Source organism: Chaetodon auriga, chromosome 2 (genome assembly GCF_051107435.1).
Source record: "Chaetodon auriga isolate fChaAug3 chromosome 2, fChaAug3.hap1, whole genome shotgun sequence".
Taxonomy (NCBI): Eukaryota; Metazoa; Chordata; class Actinopteri; order Chaetodontiformes; family Chaetodontidae; genus Chaetodon; species Chaetodon auriga.
This window is the reverse complement of record NC_135075.1, coordinates 26,551,216-26,568,786: the sequence shown is the minus strand read 5'-3', so window position 1 is coordinate 26,568,786 and position 17,571 is coordinate 26,551,216. Positions and strand designations below refer to the sequence as shown.

The window sequence follows — 17,571 nt, the reverse complement described above, 5'->3', positions numbered from 1 at the left end:
GAAGTGCTGAAACCTTCACAAATAAATACAATATTATCAAATTATTAATTGTGAATAAATTTGGACCAACAATATAACAACAAAATTGTGAAATAATCCAATACATCTTTTAAAATCAGATAATTATTAGGAATTTGTTTGTCACCCAACTTCTTTTGACAACATAAGTTCTTTTTTTCTTTTTCATTTCAAATTGTCTTTTTTACTAAATCTGTTTGTGGAGGCCAATCACACGCTAGCTTTACCAGTGATGAATAAAACTGACCTATATTAACATCATGGAATGATGAAAGGTTTTGGTCTCCATCTAACATGTGATTGGTGTAATTGCACTTCTGTCCGGTGGGTGGCAGTGAAACGCGCAGAAGCGTTCACATTCTATTGCAGAAGAAGACGCTCGTGCTGACTTCACGCACAGTACTGACAGCGAATTTACTAACTTTCGTGAATATGTAACGTTACTTGGCAATTTATATCCCACTCTTACAACGAGGAAATGAGCAATACATGTTTTACTATCACACTTCTAATGCTGAGAGCATGGTAGATAAAACAGAGGTTAGTTTGTAATTTGCCTCGGCTCAGTCCTCCAGCTGTGGTCGGTTGCTTCTGACCGTTAGCATCTTAACCAGAAGATGGTAGCTGCCGTAAAATCTCAAAGAAGAAGAAGAAGTTAGCATCTGCCAGCCTCTGTTCTCTCATCGCTCAAAGGTCAGATCTTCTGTGGACATCCCGGTTGGCAACAGTGCCTTAGTTTAGGAAGTCAGGTTAAAGTTCATTCAGTCACAGGTTACCTTGTTCAGGATTCATCATGGTCAAACATGACTAAACGTATTATCTCTTACAGCGCGGAGAAGGAGGAGCAGCTTGATTTATGAATCGTTTGTGTTGTCAACATTAAAATCAGGCAGCTTGAGATCTTCGGGTTAACTTTGTGGTTAACATTTTGGCTAACCGGCGTAACGGTCGGACGGATCCACAACAGGAAGAGGACCATCCTGGCTTCCGTCGACGCTCCCGGTGTGGTTTAATGTCAGTGCAGTTTAGCCCCGCTGTCTCCTTCCTGCCGTCGGGGACTTCATGTTTAACCACCTCTCCGCTGCTCTCACGCTGCTTCCCCGCCGCCTGCTCTTCTCTTCACCGGGAGCTTTGACCAGAGTCCGCCGCTTCCTCGGGACGATGGAGCCGGCCGTGGTGAGGTGCATCCCCGGGGAGCCCAAACTCACCATCTCCTTCTGTGTGGACGGCAGCCACAGGCACATGCTGCGGGACCAGGACGAAGCGGTTGGCAAGGCCCTGGCCCGGATCTCCAACAACAGCAGCAAGGGTCAAGGCAAGGCCAAGAAGTCGAAGAAGAACCGGGGCCAGCAGCCGTGTGAAACCCCGGAGCCCTCCGTGGTGGTGAAGCTGTACTTCGGCGGCGACGAGGTGGCCGACACGGTGCTGAACTCGGAGGCGTGGCGGGACGGAGCCGTGCTGCAGGTGGGAGACGTGAAGTTTTCGGTGCAGGTGAACGCTCCCACCTTCACCACCGCCGAGCTGCCGGTGTCCCTGCTGGCCGGATTCCCCGTCTGTCCCAGTCTGAAAGTGGAGTTTGGGAATCTCCAAGACTGCGAGTTCACGTGGTTTAAAGAAAGCGCCCCAAAATCAAGGTAATTACACTGACCAAAGACAGGTGATACGGACCGTTTATGACATGTCACAGCTTTTAACAACCACATTTAAAGGATCCATATAAAGAATATTTGTTTGTGTTTCAGTTAAAAATATCAATACAGGTATCTGCCTCAGAAACCCAGCAGTGGCCAGACTTTGATCCAGGGTTGTGTTTACTTTAGAGATAAATCACAGTAATGGATCATAAAACGTGTCACCAGAGTTGATAACTTCCTCCAGGTCATCAGAGGGTAAAAATACTTGATATTAGACATGTTTTGTACACTGAGAATGCAGGACTGTGCATCTGTCGAGACCACAAAACTAAATGTCATTCAGTTAAAGAAGTTATGAGACAGCCAACACTTTTGTCTTCATCTCTCTTGTTGTTCTTGTCCTAGCCCTGAAGCTGCCGGAGAAGATCCAGGTCAGGACGACAGTTGGACAGAGGTAGGACGTAGGAGAGTCCACGTCCCGTCCAATCAGGACATCGGCTGCAGGCTCAAACTGCGCTGCACGCCTAAAGATGGCAGCCGCAGTGGCCCGGCCAAGGAGCTGGTCTCTGCGGTGGCCGTCGAGGCCGGACCAGGCGTGTGCACGTTCGACAACCGACACATGTACACTGTGAAAGAGGCGGAGTGGCCGGTTGTGAGGGTGGTGTCGTACAACATCCTCGCTGATGTCTACGCCCAGACAGAACTGTCCAAGAATGTGCTTTACCCGTACTGTGCCCCCTATGCCCTGCAGCTGGACTACAGGCAGAACCTGATCAAGAAGGAGCTGGCCGGATACAACGCCGACATCATCTGTCTGCAGGAGGTCGACAAAGGTAGAGAAGAAACGTCGATTCACAGAAAATTAACAACAATGTGATGGATTAACTGTTTGTGTTGGCTGTTTCCTGTTATAAAGGACTCATCATTTGTCACGTCACACAGACGCTGCGGTTGGTTGTTCATGTTAATCAAAGAAATCTAAGAATTTTAGAGTTTTTATTTCTGCAAGTTAACTTCAAACAACCTGTGCAGCTTCAAACGTCTCATGTTTGAAGCATGTTTGATCTGTTATTTTCTGCAATGAGACATAACGACAAAACAATTACACCACAACTTCCTCTTGGTAGCAGTAAATTTGTGGAGGATATGTGAGCTGCTCTCTGACTTTCTCTGTGTTCTCTGGACTTTTTAGGGGTGTTCACTGACAGTCTGACTCCAGCTCTGGATGCCTTCGGTCTGGACGGTGTGTTTCGGATCAAAGAGAAGCAGCATGAAGGACTGTCCACTTTCTACCGCAGGTCAGGTGAACCAGCAGCCAGAATCTAAACAAAACGTGTTGTTTGATGCAGTCCTGTTCTGGGCTGTTTGACCAGCCAGCAAACACTGTTGAATACCTGCTGTTTATGTCTGTGATGCTATCAGAGCCGTCTTTCCTTTCACAGCACAAGATGTGTTGATGTGATGTTCCACTTTTTAAATCCAGGATTAAGTGAGGTCATTTAAAAATGACATCATGTCGTCTTTATAGGTCCAAGTTTCAGCTGCTGAGCAGTCATGACATCGTGCTGCGGGAGGCGTTGACCTCTGACCCCATCCACTCGGAGCTGCTGCAGAGGGTTTCCGCTGACAGTGCTCTGAAGGACAAGATACTGCAGAGGTCCACCATCCTGCAGGTACTGCTGTTCACCCGCTGCATGAACTCATAGCAGAGGACTCAGACTCACACCTGTAACGGGGCTGTGGGAAACTGTGAAACTGCAGACATTTCTTAAACTAATTATTAATAATAAAAAGACAAAATAATCATTAGCCCACATATTCATAAATGTAGCGGCCCCACTGTCTTTCCTGACTCATTTCTCTGCAGGTCAGTGTGCTTGAGGACTTGAATAAACCGGGCAGGAAGGTCTGTGTGGCCAACACTCACCTGTACTGGCACCCAAAAGGTAGAACATCTCATTCCTGTGTATGAACATACCTGAGTCACTGTTCTAAGAGAGCAGAGTGATGATCTGTGCTCTGAAATCTATGAAAGAACTCATTCCTAAAAGCTGAATTCATTTCCTGTGAAGGTGGAAACATTCGCTTGGTGCAGATGGGCGTGGCTCTGCAACACCTGAGCCGTGTGATCAGCGAGGTTGCACCTGGAGCCCCTCTGGTCTTTTGTGGGGACTTCAACTCCTCCCCTGACTCAGGTAACTCCGCACCTAAACACAGGGCCACAGTAGCACCAGTCCCTGCCAGCCTTCACTTCGTCTGTCATTCACGGCTGATTAAAGAAATACACTTCCTGTATTTTTCTCTTCTTCCTGTCTGCAGGTGTGTTCCAGCTGGTCACTGAGTCTTCGGTTCCTCAGCAGCATGCAGACTGGAGCAGCTCGGGGCCAGAGGAGTCCTGCAGTATGGAGCTGCTCTCTACCTTCCCTCCGCTGCTGAGCGCCTGCAGCCAGCCGGCCTACACCAACTATGTGGGAGGGTTTCACGGCTGCCTGGACTACATCTTCGTACAGCCGGACAGCATGCAGGTACTGATACTGCTAATACTGGCTCTGCTGCAGCCTCCAGTGTTATTACTGCTACTACAGTACACTACATATTCAGCACTGAGTGGCAGATAGACTAAGTTACAGACGAGCTGGTGAATATGGTGGAGCATCTGAATGTATAAATAGGCAGCTGAAGTGGACAAAAAATCAATTATTGCAGGTTTAAAAAAATTGTAATGTAAGCCTAAAACAGAGTATATTCTCGATTAAAACGTCACTCGACAAACTTAAGGAAAAGTTTCTCTGTGGCATCATAAATCTTACGAGCAGGATTTTGTGACATTAGATTTTGGAAGACAAATTGTGGTCGACGCGTGTGTGATGTAGATGCATGAAAGCTGCAGTGCACAATAGACTGAGAATGGACTTCTCAGTCAAGCAGAAGGAGTCAATGCCTTTACCTGAACAAGAAGCTAACGTGCAGCTGTGTGTTTGTGCAGGTGGAGCAGGTGATTCCTCTGCCCAGCCATCAGGAGGTCACCACCTACAAGGCTCTGCCCAGCGTGGCTCACCCCTCCGACCACATCGCCCTGATCTGTGACCTGCGGTGGAACCCCTGACCTCCGACCCCAAACCACCTGGACAAGAAGACACCGGAGAGCTGTGCTGTCGGTTTGTCCTGCAAAGAACATGACTGCGGATTTCTTTGGACTTGAATGAAATCTGGCCATAGAAACGTTGATTCTGCAGGTTTACAGGAAATGAATGGAAGACTACCGAAACATGGACGAGCAGAGAATCTCACATGACTGAAATGTTGTGATTAAGTTCAAATTGTATTACTAACCGCACAATAATTCATCAAGTCCTATCACTGACATTCAGTGCTGGGGTTAAAGTAATGAATTACTTGGTTGGTACAAACTCCTGACAGACAGATAAGTTGCATTACTGCGTCCTGCTGGGTGGATGATTATCATCTGTCTGACCTCATATTACCAACAGAGGTAATGAGAGCTCTGCTGGTTCTGCGTCATCCTCCAAAACTGCTGTCATCATGACGTGGTTAATAAATAAATATCAACATTTTAATAAAGGTATTTATTATTATTATTTTTGCCAAACAAGTTGCTCAGTGGTCCTTTAGGTTTTTAAATAGAGTTTGAGTCTATGCATGACATTAGTCAGATTCTCGACTCATTTCTCTGCACTCTTTAATTCTGATTTTTTCAACAACACTAAAAGGCAGCACGAATATCTCATGAAAACAGTGACCTGTTTGGGTTGATTTATTCTCTCTCAGGACAAAATATTTTCTTTATGTATATCTCATAATCTGGTAGACCATTCCCTTCATGGAAGAAAAAATAGTTGTGATGTTAGAAATTATAAAAAATGAAATTACATTTTACAAGGTGCTTTTATAAATATATATGCAATATGAAGTCAAATTTTAAATAAAAAAGTTAACATAAATCAACATTTTGAGGTAATGCCTCAGATTTTAAGTCTGATACTTCCAATGAAACGTTAAAGCTTCACGAGACGGCTGAATGTCTCCAATCCCAACAAGGATGGAAAACCGGACGTGAGTAAACAAACTGTTAGTTAAATCACTGACTGTCATGTGATTTTAGTCTGTATTGTTCACGGTATGTAAATGAAGTCAGTGCGGCGCATCCGCTTACGATCGCCACGCTGTTTTTCTATGATTGGTCAGAAGTGCTAGAGAGGCGGGAGCGGTATGTTTGAGACAAACCATTGTGTCCACTGTTAGGGGCGCAGAAAAAGTTTGAATAAAAGTTGCGAAATAGGTGGGACGGTCGTGACGATTTGTCTTATTTTTTTCATCAAGAGAATAGAATTTATGAAAGAATAAAATATGTATCACATTATTTTTGTAAAATTCAGGAAGATTTGTGTTTTCAGTTAAGACTCCGGAGGACTGGACTATCCCCAAGTCAGTGACAGCAGTGGAAGATAGACCGTCAAGTTCAGTGGAGTTAGCCAGCTAGACTGGAAACTGGGTGATTCAACCTTTAAAATAAAAGTATTAACACAAACTCTCTCTCCTACAGCTTAGAGTTCCAAAACCTTAGTATAAAGTAACCAATTAATGGATATGACATAAAAATAAGAATGAATCAGAAACAGAAAAGATAACCTTTAATTATCTCAATTTAGATTTGGATTTATTGTCACTAATTTATCAAAATCAGGGAGATTATCTCAAAGTTGTATATATATTTTTTTCTTTTTCAGAAAGTTTCTCTACTTTCTAATAAGCATGATATTGTGTTTAAGAGGTTGACTTTGGACTTTGGAAAGTCAGTCACTCTTTCCCTGGATGACCCTAATTGTGCTAATTCTAATTATCTGATTTTGCTGTGTTTTGTTGCATATTTTAATTGTCATTTTCTGGCTGTGGGTGATATCAAATGCCTGTTTGTTGTTGTTGTTGTTGTTGTTGTTGTTGTTGTGTTTTTTTTTTTTTGCTTTGTTTTTGTCTGAGACAAACCTCACATTGTCATATGTGCTCTGTGTTAAAAGTTTCACTCGATCACACCGCAGACTACAGCCATCATGCTTGTAGCATGCTTGTAATAATCATAATCATCAAACCAATCAATAGTCTTTATTCCTGTTCCAAAAAAACACAGGAGATCACAGGCAGGTCCAGACCAGAGTCAGTCTTGATTTGTCTATAGTGAAGAGAAACTCACCAGTTCTAAGAGGCTCCTTCCCATGAGACAGATAGATACGAATCCCCAGCTGAGGAAAAAATAATGAGGCATTTGGGATACTGCGACTGAGCACAATAATCAATGACCTACCTGACCTCAAAGTAAGATATGGTCAAGTAGGTAATAGTCTACATGCTCATGAATTTCCTTATGATACGCTGGGTTAGAATTTACATACCTCGTTTTTGACCCCAATACTCTTTGAAAAGATGTTGGCAATACTTTTCAGACATTTTTTTGTTTTGTTTTTACTTCACTGTAAGGCTGCAGAACCACAACCACGTCATAAAATAGAAGATAAATTGAGCGATTGAGAAAGTTCTTTTATTTTGAAACAATATACCGGATATTATGTATGCCAGGTTATCTGACTTGACGCCGTTCGGCTGGACAGGAAATCAAACAATGAATACGGATTTGAACGATCCTACGTGTCATTACCAGAGTTTCAGTGATTCAGAAATCTGCCGGAGACTTTTGGCAAACAAATCCCTGTAAGTTTTCATCCTCTTTATTCAATTCCACACAAACAGAAGACAGAAGCGTAAAGCGACCTAGTTAGCAGGCACCTTGTAGTTAAGTGCTGTAAATGAAGTCAGCAGTAAGTTAGCTAGCTTAGCTAACGTGAGTTAGCTACAATCACTGTAAGTTTATTTGTGTCAGAGTTCAAAACATGAGAGCACAGTCTGATTTTATCTCAGGGCTCATAACTTACAGTCTAGACTTAATCGTGTTCGCAGACATAAACTGTCGCAATTTTATGTTAGAGAGAAATAACGATACTCACTGTGTTGCTAAGATGGCTAAGTTAGCTGCTGGAAATAGCACCTGCTCTAATCTGTGTTTGTGACTCTGTGTGCCCTCGTTTTATCCCCTGTGTATGTTTCTGTTTTGTTGACCCTCTAATGTTACAGAAACTATAATAAGACGAGTTCAGTAATATGAGATTACAGCCAGACTTCTGAATGAATGAACTCTTGTGATCTGAGGCGATATTCTTAGAGGTGTAGTAGACTTTAGCAGCTCTATCGGGGGCATCGATAGAACACTATACTATGACCAACAACCTGTTCAACAGGATGAACAACCGGTTCATTAGGCGCTCACGGTTTGTGTCTTTCATTGGATCACCTGTTTGTTTATTTAACTAATCGCTGGTGAGGAAACGTCGAAGTTATACAGAAGCAAACCTTTAACCCGTATCGTGGCTCTGAAACCATGTTCAGTCTCCTCTTTCCATCATCACACAGTGAAGTTCAGGCTTCAGGGTTTACAACCTTCAAATCTCTCTCTGACCCACACAGGGATGCGACTGACCGGCGAGCAGTTATTTCTGCTGTCCAGCTTTGTTTAGGTGATCTCAGTAGCGCCTCTCTCAGGCCAAAATATGAACTTTGCTCGCAGCATACTGATAAGTTAACTGTTGATTAAAGGAAAAACTCAAATAAATAATTGGAGAAACATAATTCTCATGCTCTGTGAAGAATAAACCCTTTCATTTTAAAGACGAGATGTCCTCTAACGTCATCATCTGGACAAACCTTTCCTATTTATCCTTGCTGCTAGCCTGGACAAATAAACCTGCCAGGAGAAAAAACACAAGCAAAATACTGAGGTGTTATATGGAAATATTAAGTATTGGAAAGTGACATTGATAAATACCAACATAACTGAAAAGATTATTTTTTCAGTTCATGAACTGTGACTGCTGGTGAGTTTGAACAAATGATACACCTGTTCATTCTGTCCTGCAGGTTGTAATTAACATGTGAGCCTCTAGGGGCAGCGAGCAGGAGTCCAGACATAAAAAATTAGCTTGATTTGAAAGTAACTTGAAGCTGATAATCAATCACAGACTATCCCTGCTTTGGCAACTTTTCGTCAGTCGTTGTGATTCTCCTCTCTCACGTTCAGGCTGCTCGCTGTCCCGTCGTTGATGAGCTGTGTCACCTTGGTCGGTTGCTAACGGCAGAGACATGAAGGCTTTGATCCTGGTGGGGGGCTACGGGACGCGGCTGCGACCGCTCACCCTGAGCGTCCCAAAACCACTGGTGGACTTCTGCAACAAACCCATCCTGCTGCACCAGGTGGAGGCGCTGGTCAAGGTACGGAGGAGGTGGTTCAGTGAGCGTGAACCCAGCGGCTCGCGTCTGCTTCGGCTTTGTGAGACTATGGGAAGTGTCCAAAGTCAGAAGAAGGGCTTTAATTTCACTGCTGATGTTCTGTGTGTGTGTGTGTGTGTGTGTGTGTGTGTGTGTGTGCAGGCTGGGGTGGATCATGTGATTCTGGCGGTGAGCTACATGTCGGAGCTGCTGGAGAGAGAGATGAGAGTCCAGGAGCAGCGAGTACGTACAACAAACCATCGCACTGACACACTGTTACAGCTGTGATACTCATGAGCACACAGCACACACTGGGTGTGTTAATGGTGTACAGGACCAGAGCAGGGGGTCAAAACACTCCCTTTCCACAGCTTCCCTGAAGGGTCAGTTCACATAAATCACCAAAAAAAAAACCAAATCAACAGGCAGTTTTTGTTTACTGACCTCTGCCTCCACCACATTACAAGAGAGGTGGATAGAATTTCGTTTTTTTCTCAAAAGCGTGAAATGACTGAACATTTTAAACAACATCTCTTTCCTGTATGGACAGTTTCTGCTCCTCTAAGGACTTGATTGGGAGGCAGGCAAGAGTCAGAACCAGAAGGCAGTCCAACATAAGCAAACCAATCCAATAAGGAGCAGGCAGGACAAAGTTCAAAAAGGAGGCAAACACGGAAGTCAGGCAGGCAAAACACGTTCTCGATGCCGGTAACAGATAAACAGCATGAAAGTTCAGAGGCTGAAGGGCCGAGAGATAATGTTCATGGTTCTGACTTAACAGGCTGGTGAGGAACAAAGGAAGTAAACCAGTCACGTGGCGAGTGGCTGATGATGGAATGAGTTTCTGGAAGTCCAGGAAGCTTCAGGGCAGAGGGAAGTGAGAGCAGGCGTGTGGTTGGGTGAGGCAGTCAGGTGACGAGGAAAGGAGAGAAAGTCTGAGGGCATCTGGTGGAGAAGTGGAGAACTGCCCTGAAGGGGTTGGAAAAAGAGAAATGTGGCTGCAGAGAAGTTGGGACAGGAGCAACTAAAGACTAGGAAAGATGTGGAATGCTCCGAAAACACCTGTTTGGAACATTCCACAGGTAAACAGGCTCATTGGAAACAGGTGACAGTATCATGACTGGGTATGAAAGGGGCATCCTGGAAAGGCTCAGTCGTTCACGAGCGAGGATGGAGAGAGGGTCACCACTTTGTGTCGGTGTCATCTGTCCAAAGTTAAAGGATTTTTATTATACTCAACATTTCTGTAGTCTGATGTACTTTAAGTATTACAGAACTGATTATTGTGCTCAGCGTTCAGTTTCCTGAATGTCTCTGTGTTTTGTCCTCAGCTGGGGATTCGAATCTCTCTGTCTCATGAGAAGGAGCCTCTGGGAACTGGTGAGTGTCCTTCACTACAGACTGACAGGAAACTGCCTCCGTACCACAATAAAGTACATGTTAGAAGATAGAATTAATGGAAAGTAGAAATCAGTGACAAATAAATGTGTGTGTTTGTGCAGCGGGACCCCTGGCTTTGGCTCGAGAGCTGCTGAACATCGACAACGAGCCATTCTTTGTCCTCAACTCGGACGTCATCTGTGATTTTCCCTTCAAAGACCTGCTGCAGTTCCACCACAACCACGGCAAGGAGGGAACCATCGTGGTGAGAAAGACAGAGAGCGCAAAGTGTTTGTCCTGAGTTCAGAGAGTTGGTGACCAAAGACAGCGGAGGACAATTTTATCCAGACGATGGATAATTAAAAGATAAAATGCCAAATTATTAAGGCCATAACTAAGTTATTCTAAGAAATAGGAAATACGCTGGTGGGTATTGTGAAATGACAATTAGAAACTGGAAAGTTAAATTTAAACTCCTGAAAAAGAAGATTTTAATTCCCAAATTAAAATCAGAAATGCAAAATCTTATATTTTGAAAGCTTCTAATCTCAATGTCCACCATCTTTTCTTCCATCATATGTTTTTTCTTCCATCTTTTTTCCTGGTGCTGTTGGTCTTTAAAATTCAGGCTTTTGGCACGAGAAGGGGAAATTAAATAAACACATGAATACCATTGATTTGTATTGTTTTGTGTGTGTGTGTGTGTGTGTGTTTAGGTAACGCGGGTGGAGGAGCCCTCTAAGTACGGTGTGGTGGTGTTTGAGACGGACAGCGGCAGGATACATCGCTTTGTGGAGAAACCGCAGGTCTTTGTCTCCAACAAGATCAACGCTGGCATCTACATCTTCAATCCCAGCATGCTCAGCAGGATTCAGGTAACACACACACAGAAGGAGTTTAGCCATAAAACTCCACAGAAGATGCTCTTCAGTGAACTCTGCTGTTCACCAATTCTACATGTTGATATGTAACACTGTCATTTAATTGTGTGTGTGTGTGTGTGTGTGTGTGTGTGTTTGTGCATGTGTCCACAGCTGAGACCAACATCCATAGAAAAAGAGATATTTCCTGTCATGGCAGAGGAGGGTCAGCTGTACGCCATGGAGCTACAAGGTAACTGTTCCTACTACTGCAAACCAACAGGGTACCCAGATGATCGAAAACACTTTCTTTGGAGGTCAAATTGAAAGCGAGTGTACCTGAAATGTTGTTGTGATGTGGTAACATATGATGGGATTTATCTTTGTAAGCTGACCTGTGTGCTTGCTCTGGTCCTGCAGCTCACAGCTCTACCAGACGTAAGTGTTTTTCTTCACAGCCGAACTCATGTAGTCCTGGAGAGGGATCGTCTGTAGAGAAGCACCGATACCAACAAACATGATGTCTTTTATCCATTTTATTATTCAGATAAAAATAATAGTAGATGAGAACCGAATGTGATCAAAAGCAGCACAAGGAATCTGGAACTGGTGCATCTCTAGATCCTCATCCCTCTCTGGGATCCATCAGCTTTGTCTGAAGCAGTCAAGCTACGCACAGTAGCAGAGCAGTCAAACCTCCCTCCCGTCCCGTAGTCCGGGCAGGCGGACTGGTCCGAGTCACAGACTCTGGTCCAGGTCCTAGTGGCTTTGTTTCCCCCATGCTCATCACGGCACAAAGAAAGCGTTCATCAGGCTGGACCTTCTAGTTCCTCTAAGCTGCCTTCAGATGTCTCAATCTGTGCATACTGTCCGTCTGTCTGCAGGTTTCTGGATGGACATCGGTCAGCCTAAAGACTTCCTTACAGGGATGTGTATGTACCTTCAGTCGCTACGACAGCAGGCTCCTGAGAGGCTGCACACGGGACCTGGTTTCTTAGGCAACGTTCTGGTGGTGAGTTCAGCTCGTTGGTGCTTCATGTCAAATAAAGAACCGCGCTCAATGATGATCCTCCGTTCTGGCTTTCCTCCGCAGGACCCGACGGCGCAGATCGGGGAGAACTGCACCATCGGCCCGAACGTCACCATCGGCGCCGGCGTGGTTGTGGAGGACGGGGTGAGGATAAAACGCTGCACGGTGCTGAAGGGAGCGCGGGTGCGATCGCACTCCTGGCTGGAGAGCTGCATTGTGGGCTGGAGCTCCTCAGTTGGTCAGTGGGTGAGTAGATGGTTTGTGTGAATTGTTGAAGGAATTCGTTGAGCTAAAGAGCGTTTCTGTGTTACCATCGTCGTCTGGGGGGATGATGACTCGTCCCGGGTTCCTCTGTGTCGTCAGGTTCGTATGGAGAATGTGACGGTGTTGGGAGAGGATGTGATCGTGAACGACGAGCTTTACCTGAACGGTGCCAACGTCCTCCCTCACAAATCCATCAACGAGTCTGTCCCAGAGCCGCGAATCATCATGTAGCAGCGGGTGGAGCGGAGAAGCCCAACGCCTTTTATACGAACTCCACTGAACACCCACACTGTGCCAGAGAGAGAGGGAGGAAAGGATGGGAGGAGGGAGAGAGGAGCAGAGAAAAAAGAACAAAGGAAGGTTTTTTTTTTCCTTTTTTTTCCTTAATTTGGACTTGTTTTTAGCCCTGCTTGGCTGCACCGTCCATAAATCAGAAACGATGAGCATATGATCTGTGAAAAAGCAGCATGGCCCATCAGGAAGGTTTATACTTCTGTCAGGTAAAACATCAAATGCTGATATCCGAACGTGGCAGGTGATCAATGTCTCACGTGAACACTGCTTTAGTAGAGAAAAGGTGATGGATGGGGTGATGTACATGGGCTGCTTGTGTGTCAGATGGTGGAGGGATTAATGTGAAGTGTATTCAAGGGGGAGCGGTGTTAGAGAGCCATGAAGACTGCTGCTTAGATCCACTATGCATTTACATTTCCTGGACAGCTACAGAGCAGCAGTGAACAGGCACTGAGGGATCGTACTCTACTGCAGCAGAGACTGGAATCATGACTGATGACACTGAGATTTAAGAAAATGCAGTATTGATTGTAGTTAAAGCTGCATTGACAGATTTTGGCCTCTTGGGGGCAGCAGAACACAAAGCTGTAAACATCTGACGTCACCATAAAGTTCATATGGCAAATGTGTTTGCAGAGAGTTACTTATTTACACATCCAGAGAGGGACATCATCACCCTATCCTACCATGTTTGTGTCCATTTGAATGTAATTTGATCAGTTTTTATAGAAAAGTATTGATTACTGCAGTTATAGACGTGTCGAGTGTGTCTCGTTGCCTTTGTAAACTTTCCAGGTTTTTCTCTTCTTTCTTTTTATCATGAAAACTGTGCACTTCCATGCCAAACCGGTTACTGCTGAACACAATGTGGCAGGCTTTTTATAACAAACTTCAGTTCATCGTGTTTGTTTACAGGTATTTCAGTCAGAGCATCAGGCCCCATCTGGGATTTTCTACTTTGAAATAATGTTTTGTTTCAACGTTCTTTTACAGTCATGTTTAGCGTTACTTTAGCGTTACCTTAACACCCCCTGAAGATCTGCTTTTTGCTGACCTCCAGTGGTTCAACTTCTCACCTTGCTGCAGCGATGTACAGGTGTACTCCAGGACGCTGTGATGTCACTACAGGGCGTGGTCACAGGTCACAGAAGTGAAACCGCCTCCAAACATTCAGCTAGAGACGACTCTAAAGCCCTGCTTTTCAGCCTGCTGTTAAGTAACTCTTTAGAGACACTTTGTCATGAAATAATGTGAATTTATTTTTCTGATTCAATCCTCAAACTGACGAATCCAAGACCAGGAAACAGCATTGTTTGGATGAAAAAAAAAGTCTGTGGTGCTAGAGTTAAGGTTACGCTGTTCCCCAAAACAATAATATTTATCCTCTGTATGGTGGCCATTGTAGGACATTTCATGGCTCAGCTCTGCTCTCATCAGTCAAAGCTGCACTTTGTCATCTCAGCTGTACCTCAGTTACCTCCTGCTAGCATGTTAGCGTGCAGCTATTGCATTAGCACGCTGTTTTAGCATTCATCTCAAGCCGAGGCTGCTGGGAAGTCAGTCTTTTAGAAGTATCCTCTCGTGAAATGAAATGTTGGACAAGTGCAAACTTTGTCTTGTTAGCCACACTAGATGTCAATAGAAGTCAGAGGATCACCACCAAAGATTCCTCCTCTGGGGACCATGAATGTCTGATCCAACTTTCATGACGGATAGAAGAGATCTCACTCAGCACTGAAGTGTTGAGCCAACAGACGGAATAAGATTTCCGATTTGACATCTTCCATTTTGAATTAGGTATATTAATTAACAAAGGGAAGAGTCTGTTTACGACAGATTTCATTGTCATCCTTGTTGGAAAAATGAACCATTTCAATGTGCAAAAGGGACGATTGTAAATCAGACGTCTGATGCGGTAAAATAAAGGGTTCAGCCTCTACAGTTGAAGGTTTCTGGAGCTTGTCGCCACAGGCGTCCATGTTTTTCTCACCTCAGTGGCTCATATGCACAGAGGTATCGATGTGTCTTCTAAATTTGCTGTCAGCTATTTGTCTGTCTGTCCAGGTAGGCAACAAAACTGATCTCTGAACAGAATGCAGTGGTTCCATGTTGTTATGCAGTTAGTGATAAACGGTATCTAGAACACTGAACATGTTAAGACTCTGACCGTGTCTGAATGAGTGAAGCCGATTCTTGTAATGAAGTCTTTTTAAAGAGAATAATATAATCTACTGACCACATTCACATCTCGTCTCTTTCTTTTTTTGTCTCTCCACTCATTTTTCACCTGAAGATCAGCTTCCTGTTCATGGTTGGTTCTGCTCAGCCTGTGAAAACTGATACACAATATCATCAATGATTTACAACACAAAGTGCAGACAATTAAATCCTGATCATCAGAAAATGTTTGAGATTATATCTGAAAAACATTATTTACTGTGAAGTAACTTGAAGGGGTATTTCACTGCTGGAAAGATGGTCTTTTCATAAACCTGGGCTCTTTGTGCGATAAGAAGACAAATATTTTTGAAACTGGTGCTACAAGACCAGAGAAAACAGAAAAAGGGGTTGTTGTATTCCTTTTTGCTCAAAAGGTAGAAAACCTACAACACCCAGAATGCATTGCACCAGAGCACAACTCAATGTAGGAACAGAATCTCAACAGAATCTCTGATACCCAAGTGGTATCAATGACCTTAATAAGGACCCCACAGAGGTTAAATCCCCTTTTCAAGCTTCTACAACCAATCCCAGCTGCCCTTGATTCAACCCTTCTTGGATAACCACGACCTGGATGACAGAGAATCCTTACAGAATTCTTGATTTAGGCTTTAGCGCTGCCCGGTCTGACAGATTGATCTGAGTTATGTGAGCCTCTGCTGTGATGTGCTTAAACGTGGCGTCTATCATTTTTCCAGCTGACGTTCTCCAGCAGAGAGAACTTTTATCTGGGACTGGTGGGAGGACTGCTATTTTCCATTAAGGAAACACATTTCCCAGCATCCAGCTGGCATTCATCCCTTCTTTTGAACAGACTTTTGAGGCCCCAGGATTAATTACTACTAACCTCAGCAGCCCAGTGACTCCCTGAGTTTGACGTTTCTGAGCTGAGGATGCAGGGGAGGTAATCCATCCTCTGGGTGTTCAGAAAGCTGCTCTTTCTTTCCACATTGCACACTGGTTGGATTTCCAGACAGAATGAGCCCTGAATGAGCAGGTTCTGGATCCAGAATCACAGGACTGTAGGAGACCATCTCCTTCATCTCGTTCCAGATGTTGAAGGTCAGGTTGCCCAGGTGTTTGGCCACGTCTATCAGAGCTCCTGAGACCAGCTGTGGATCATCCAGCAGGGGGCGCTGCTGGACTCTTTCCACTGCAGCCTTGTAGTTCTGCAGGAATGAGACAGCTTCAGCTCTCAATCTGCTCCTTCATCATCTGACTCTTCTGCTTCTCTTCCTCCCTTAGAGCAGTGACCCTGACCTCCTCTTCTTAAACTGCTCCTTCATCTGGCTCTCTGTGTGTTGGGCCTGGACCTTAATGTGTTCTGCTGTTTGATCACAGTTTCCTTTGACATGTTCAAAGAGCTTCAGCTTCTCCTGTAAGGGCTTCAGGACACTCTGGAGCTCCTTTTTGTGATCCTGTGCAGCTTCATCAGAGGGTCTGAGTCTGTGGTTGTTGTGTTTTTTTGAGTTTCTCAGAGTGCAGACTGCAGAGAGCCTCAGATCCTGTTGAAGATCTCGGATCTCTCGTCAGTGAGAAGGTCACAGACAGATTCTTTAATACCAGGTTACAGGTTGGATCATTCAGTAAATGTCTTATCGTAGAAATTGGACACTGCTGAGTTTGTTTCTCTCACCACATTTTTTTTGCAGACAGCCTTTACAGAAGCTGTGGCTACATGACAGAACAGCAGGATCTCTAAAAAAAAAAGTCATGGCAGGTAGAACAGATCCTTCAGGAGATCCTTCTCTGATCGAGAAAACATTTGTCTGAGTGAAGCTGGAAACACAGCAGACGGACAGGGACGGCGATCAGTCAAGAGAGTTAAAGGTTGTACTTTTACGTGTCACCTGTCCATCTCTGTGTCTGCGGCTCCCTCCATCACTCTCCTGGATCCTGGATCCCTGCTCACTCTGCCTGTCGCATCGCACCTTTGAAATTGAAGCCAGTCAGACTCTGTCCTCCTAACAAACAATGTGAAGCTAAGGACATAATTTAGTTACCTAGCGTGCACACAGTTGAATGGACAAACAAACAACAGCAGCATACAGTTGTGGGACATTACATAACAGGGATGTCTGTGTGTTTGACTGGTTCTTTCCTCTGTGGTTTCTGTCCTGATGGAAAATGCCTCTCTGTGGCTGCTTCTGTGCATTTAACGCAATACTGTGTTCTTGTCAACTGTGTATGTATGTATATATGTATATATGACTTGACTCTGCCAAGCTTTAATTAGGCCTGTCTGACTCTTTTTAGGCCTGTTTGGTCCTTCTGGCTCTATTAAGCAATCTGCCTCTGATTGGCTTACCCCGATCTTCTTACCCTAACTGTAACCAATCATTTGCCCTTACACCTAAGCCTCACCAACCCAAACAACGAAGGCAACATGCACGAGCCAGTCAGAGGCAGAATAGGGTGCTTCATCTGTTTGTCACAGTAGCATTTTTAATTTAGTGACATGAGTCTGTTTGGCCCAGGTGCCTTTTCCAGGAGTTATTAGCCAGGTCCTGATTAGCTCTGCCTGGCTCTTTATGGGTCT

General features: G+C 44.5%; 2 protein-coding genes across 2 annotated transcripts; both read left to right on the top strand.

The window, feature by feature from the left end:
• The first annotated feature begins 372 nt into the window (after positions 1–372).
• Positions 373–5,316, top strand: pde12 (phosphodiesterase 12). The gene is made up of 8 exons (XM_076744060.1): positions 373–1,652; positions 2,058–2,485; positions 2,845–2,950; positions 3,181–3,325; positions 3,520–3,598; positions 3,725–3,847; positions 3,972–4,177; positions 4,639–5,316. The coding sequence occupies exons 1-8, from the start codon at positions 1,081–1,083 to the stop codon at positions 4,756–4,758; spliced, it is 1,779 nt and encodes a 592-aa protein (XP_076600175.1). The 5' UTR covers positions 373–1,080; the 3' UTR covers positions 4,759–5,316.
• A 1,959-nt stretch (positions 5,317–7,275) lies between these two features.
• gmppb (GDP-mannose pyrophosphorylase B) lies at positions 7,276–15,049 on the top strand. Its single transcript, XM_076744049.1, has 10 exons — positions 7,276–7,376; positions 8,797–8,987; positions 9,147–9,227; positions 10,316–10,364; positions 10,487–10,629; positions 11,081–11,239; positions 11,399–11,477; positions 12,109–12,236; positions 12,318–12,500; positions 12,618–15,049. The coding sequence occupies exons 2-10, from the start codon at positions 8,859–8,861 to the stop codon at positions 12,747–12,749; spliced, it is 1,083 nt and encodes a 360-aa protein (XP_076600164.1). The 5' UTR covers positions 7,276–7,376; positions 8,797–8,858; the 3' UTR covers positions 12,750–15,049.
• Positions 15,050–17,571: the final 2,522 nt, after the last annotated feature.

Coding starts and splice junctions, on each gene's coding strand:
- pde12 (XM_076744060.1), top strand. CDS start 1,081: ATGTTTAACCACCTCTCCGCTGCTCTCACGCTGCTTCCCCGCCGCCTG. Junction 3,599..3,724: donor CCTGTACTGGCACCCAAAAG/GTAGAACATCTC, acceptor TTTCCTGTGAAG/GTGGAAACATTCGCTTGGTG. Junction 4,178..4,638: donor TACAGCCGGACAGCATGCAG/GTACTGATACTG, acceptor GTGTTTGTGCAG/GTGGAGCAGGTGATTCCTCT.
- gmppb (XM_076744049.1), top strand. CDS start 8,859: ATGAAGGCTTTGATCCTGGTGGGGGGCTACGGGACGCGGCTGCGACCG. Junction 8,988..9,146: donor AGGTGGAGGCGCTGGTCAAG/GTACGGAGGAGG, acceptor GTGTGTGTGCAG/GCTGGGGTGGATCATGTGAT. Junction 11,478..12,108: donor GTACGCCATGGAGCTACAAG/GTAACTGTTCCT, acceptor GTCTGTCTGCAG/GTTTCTGGATGGACATCGGT.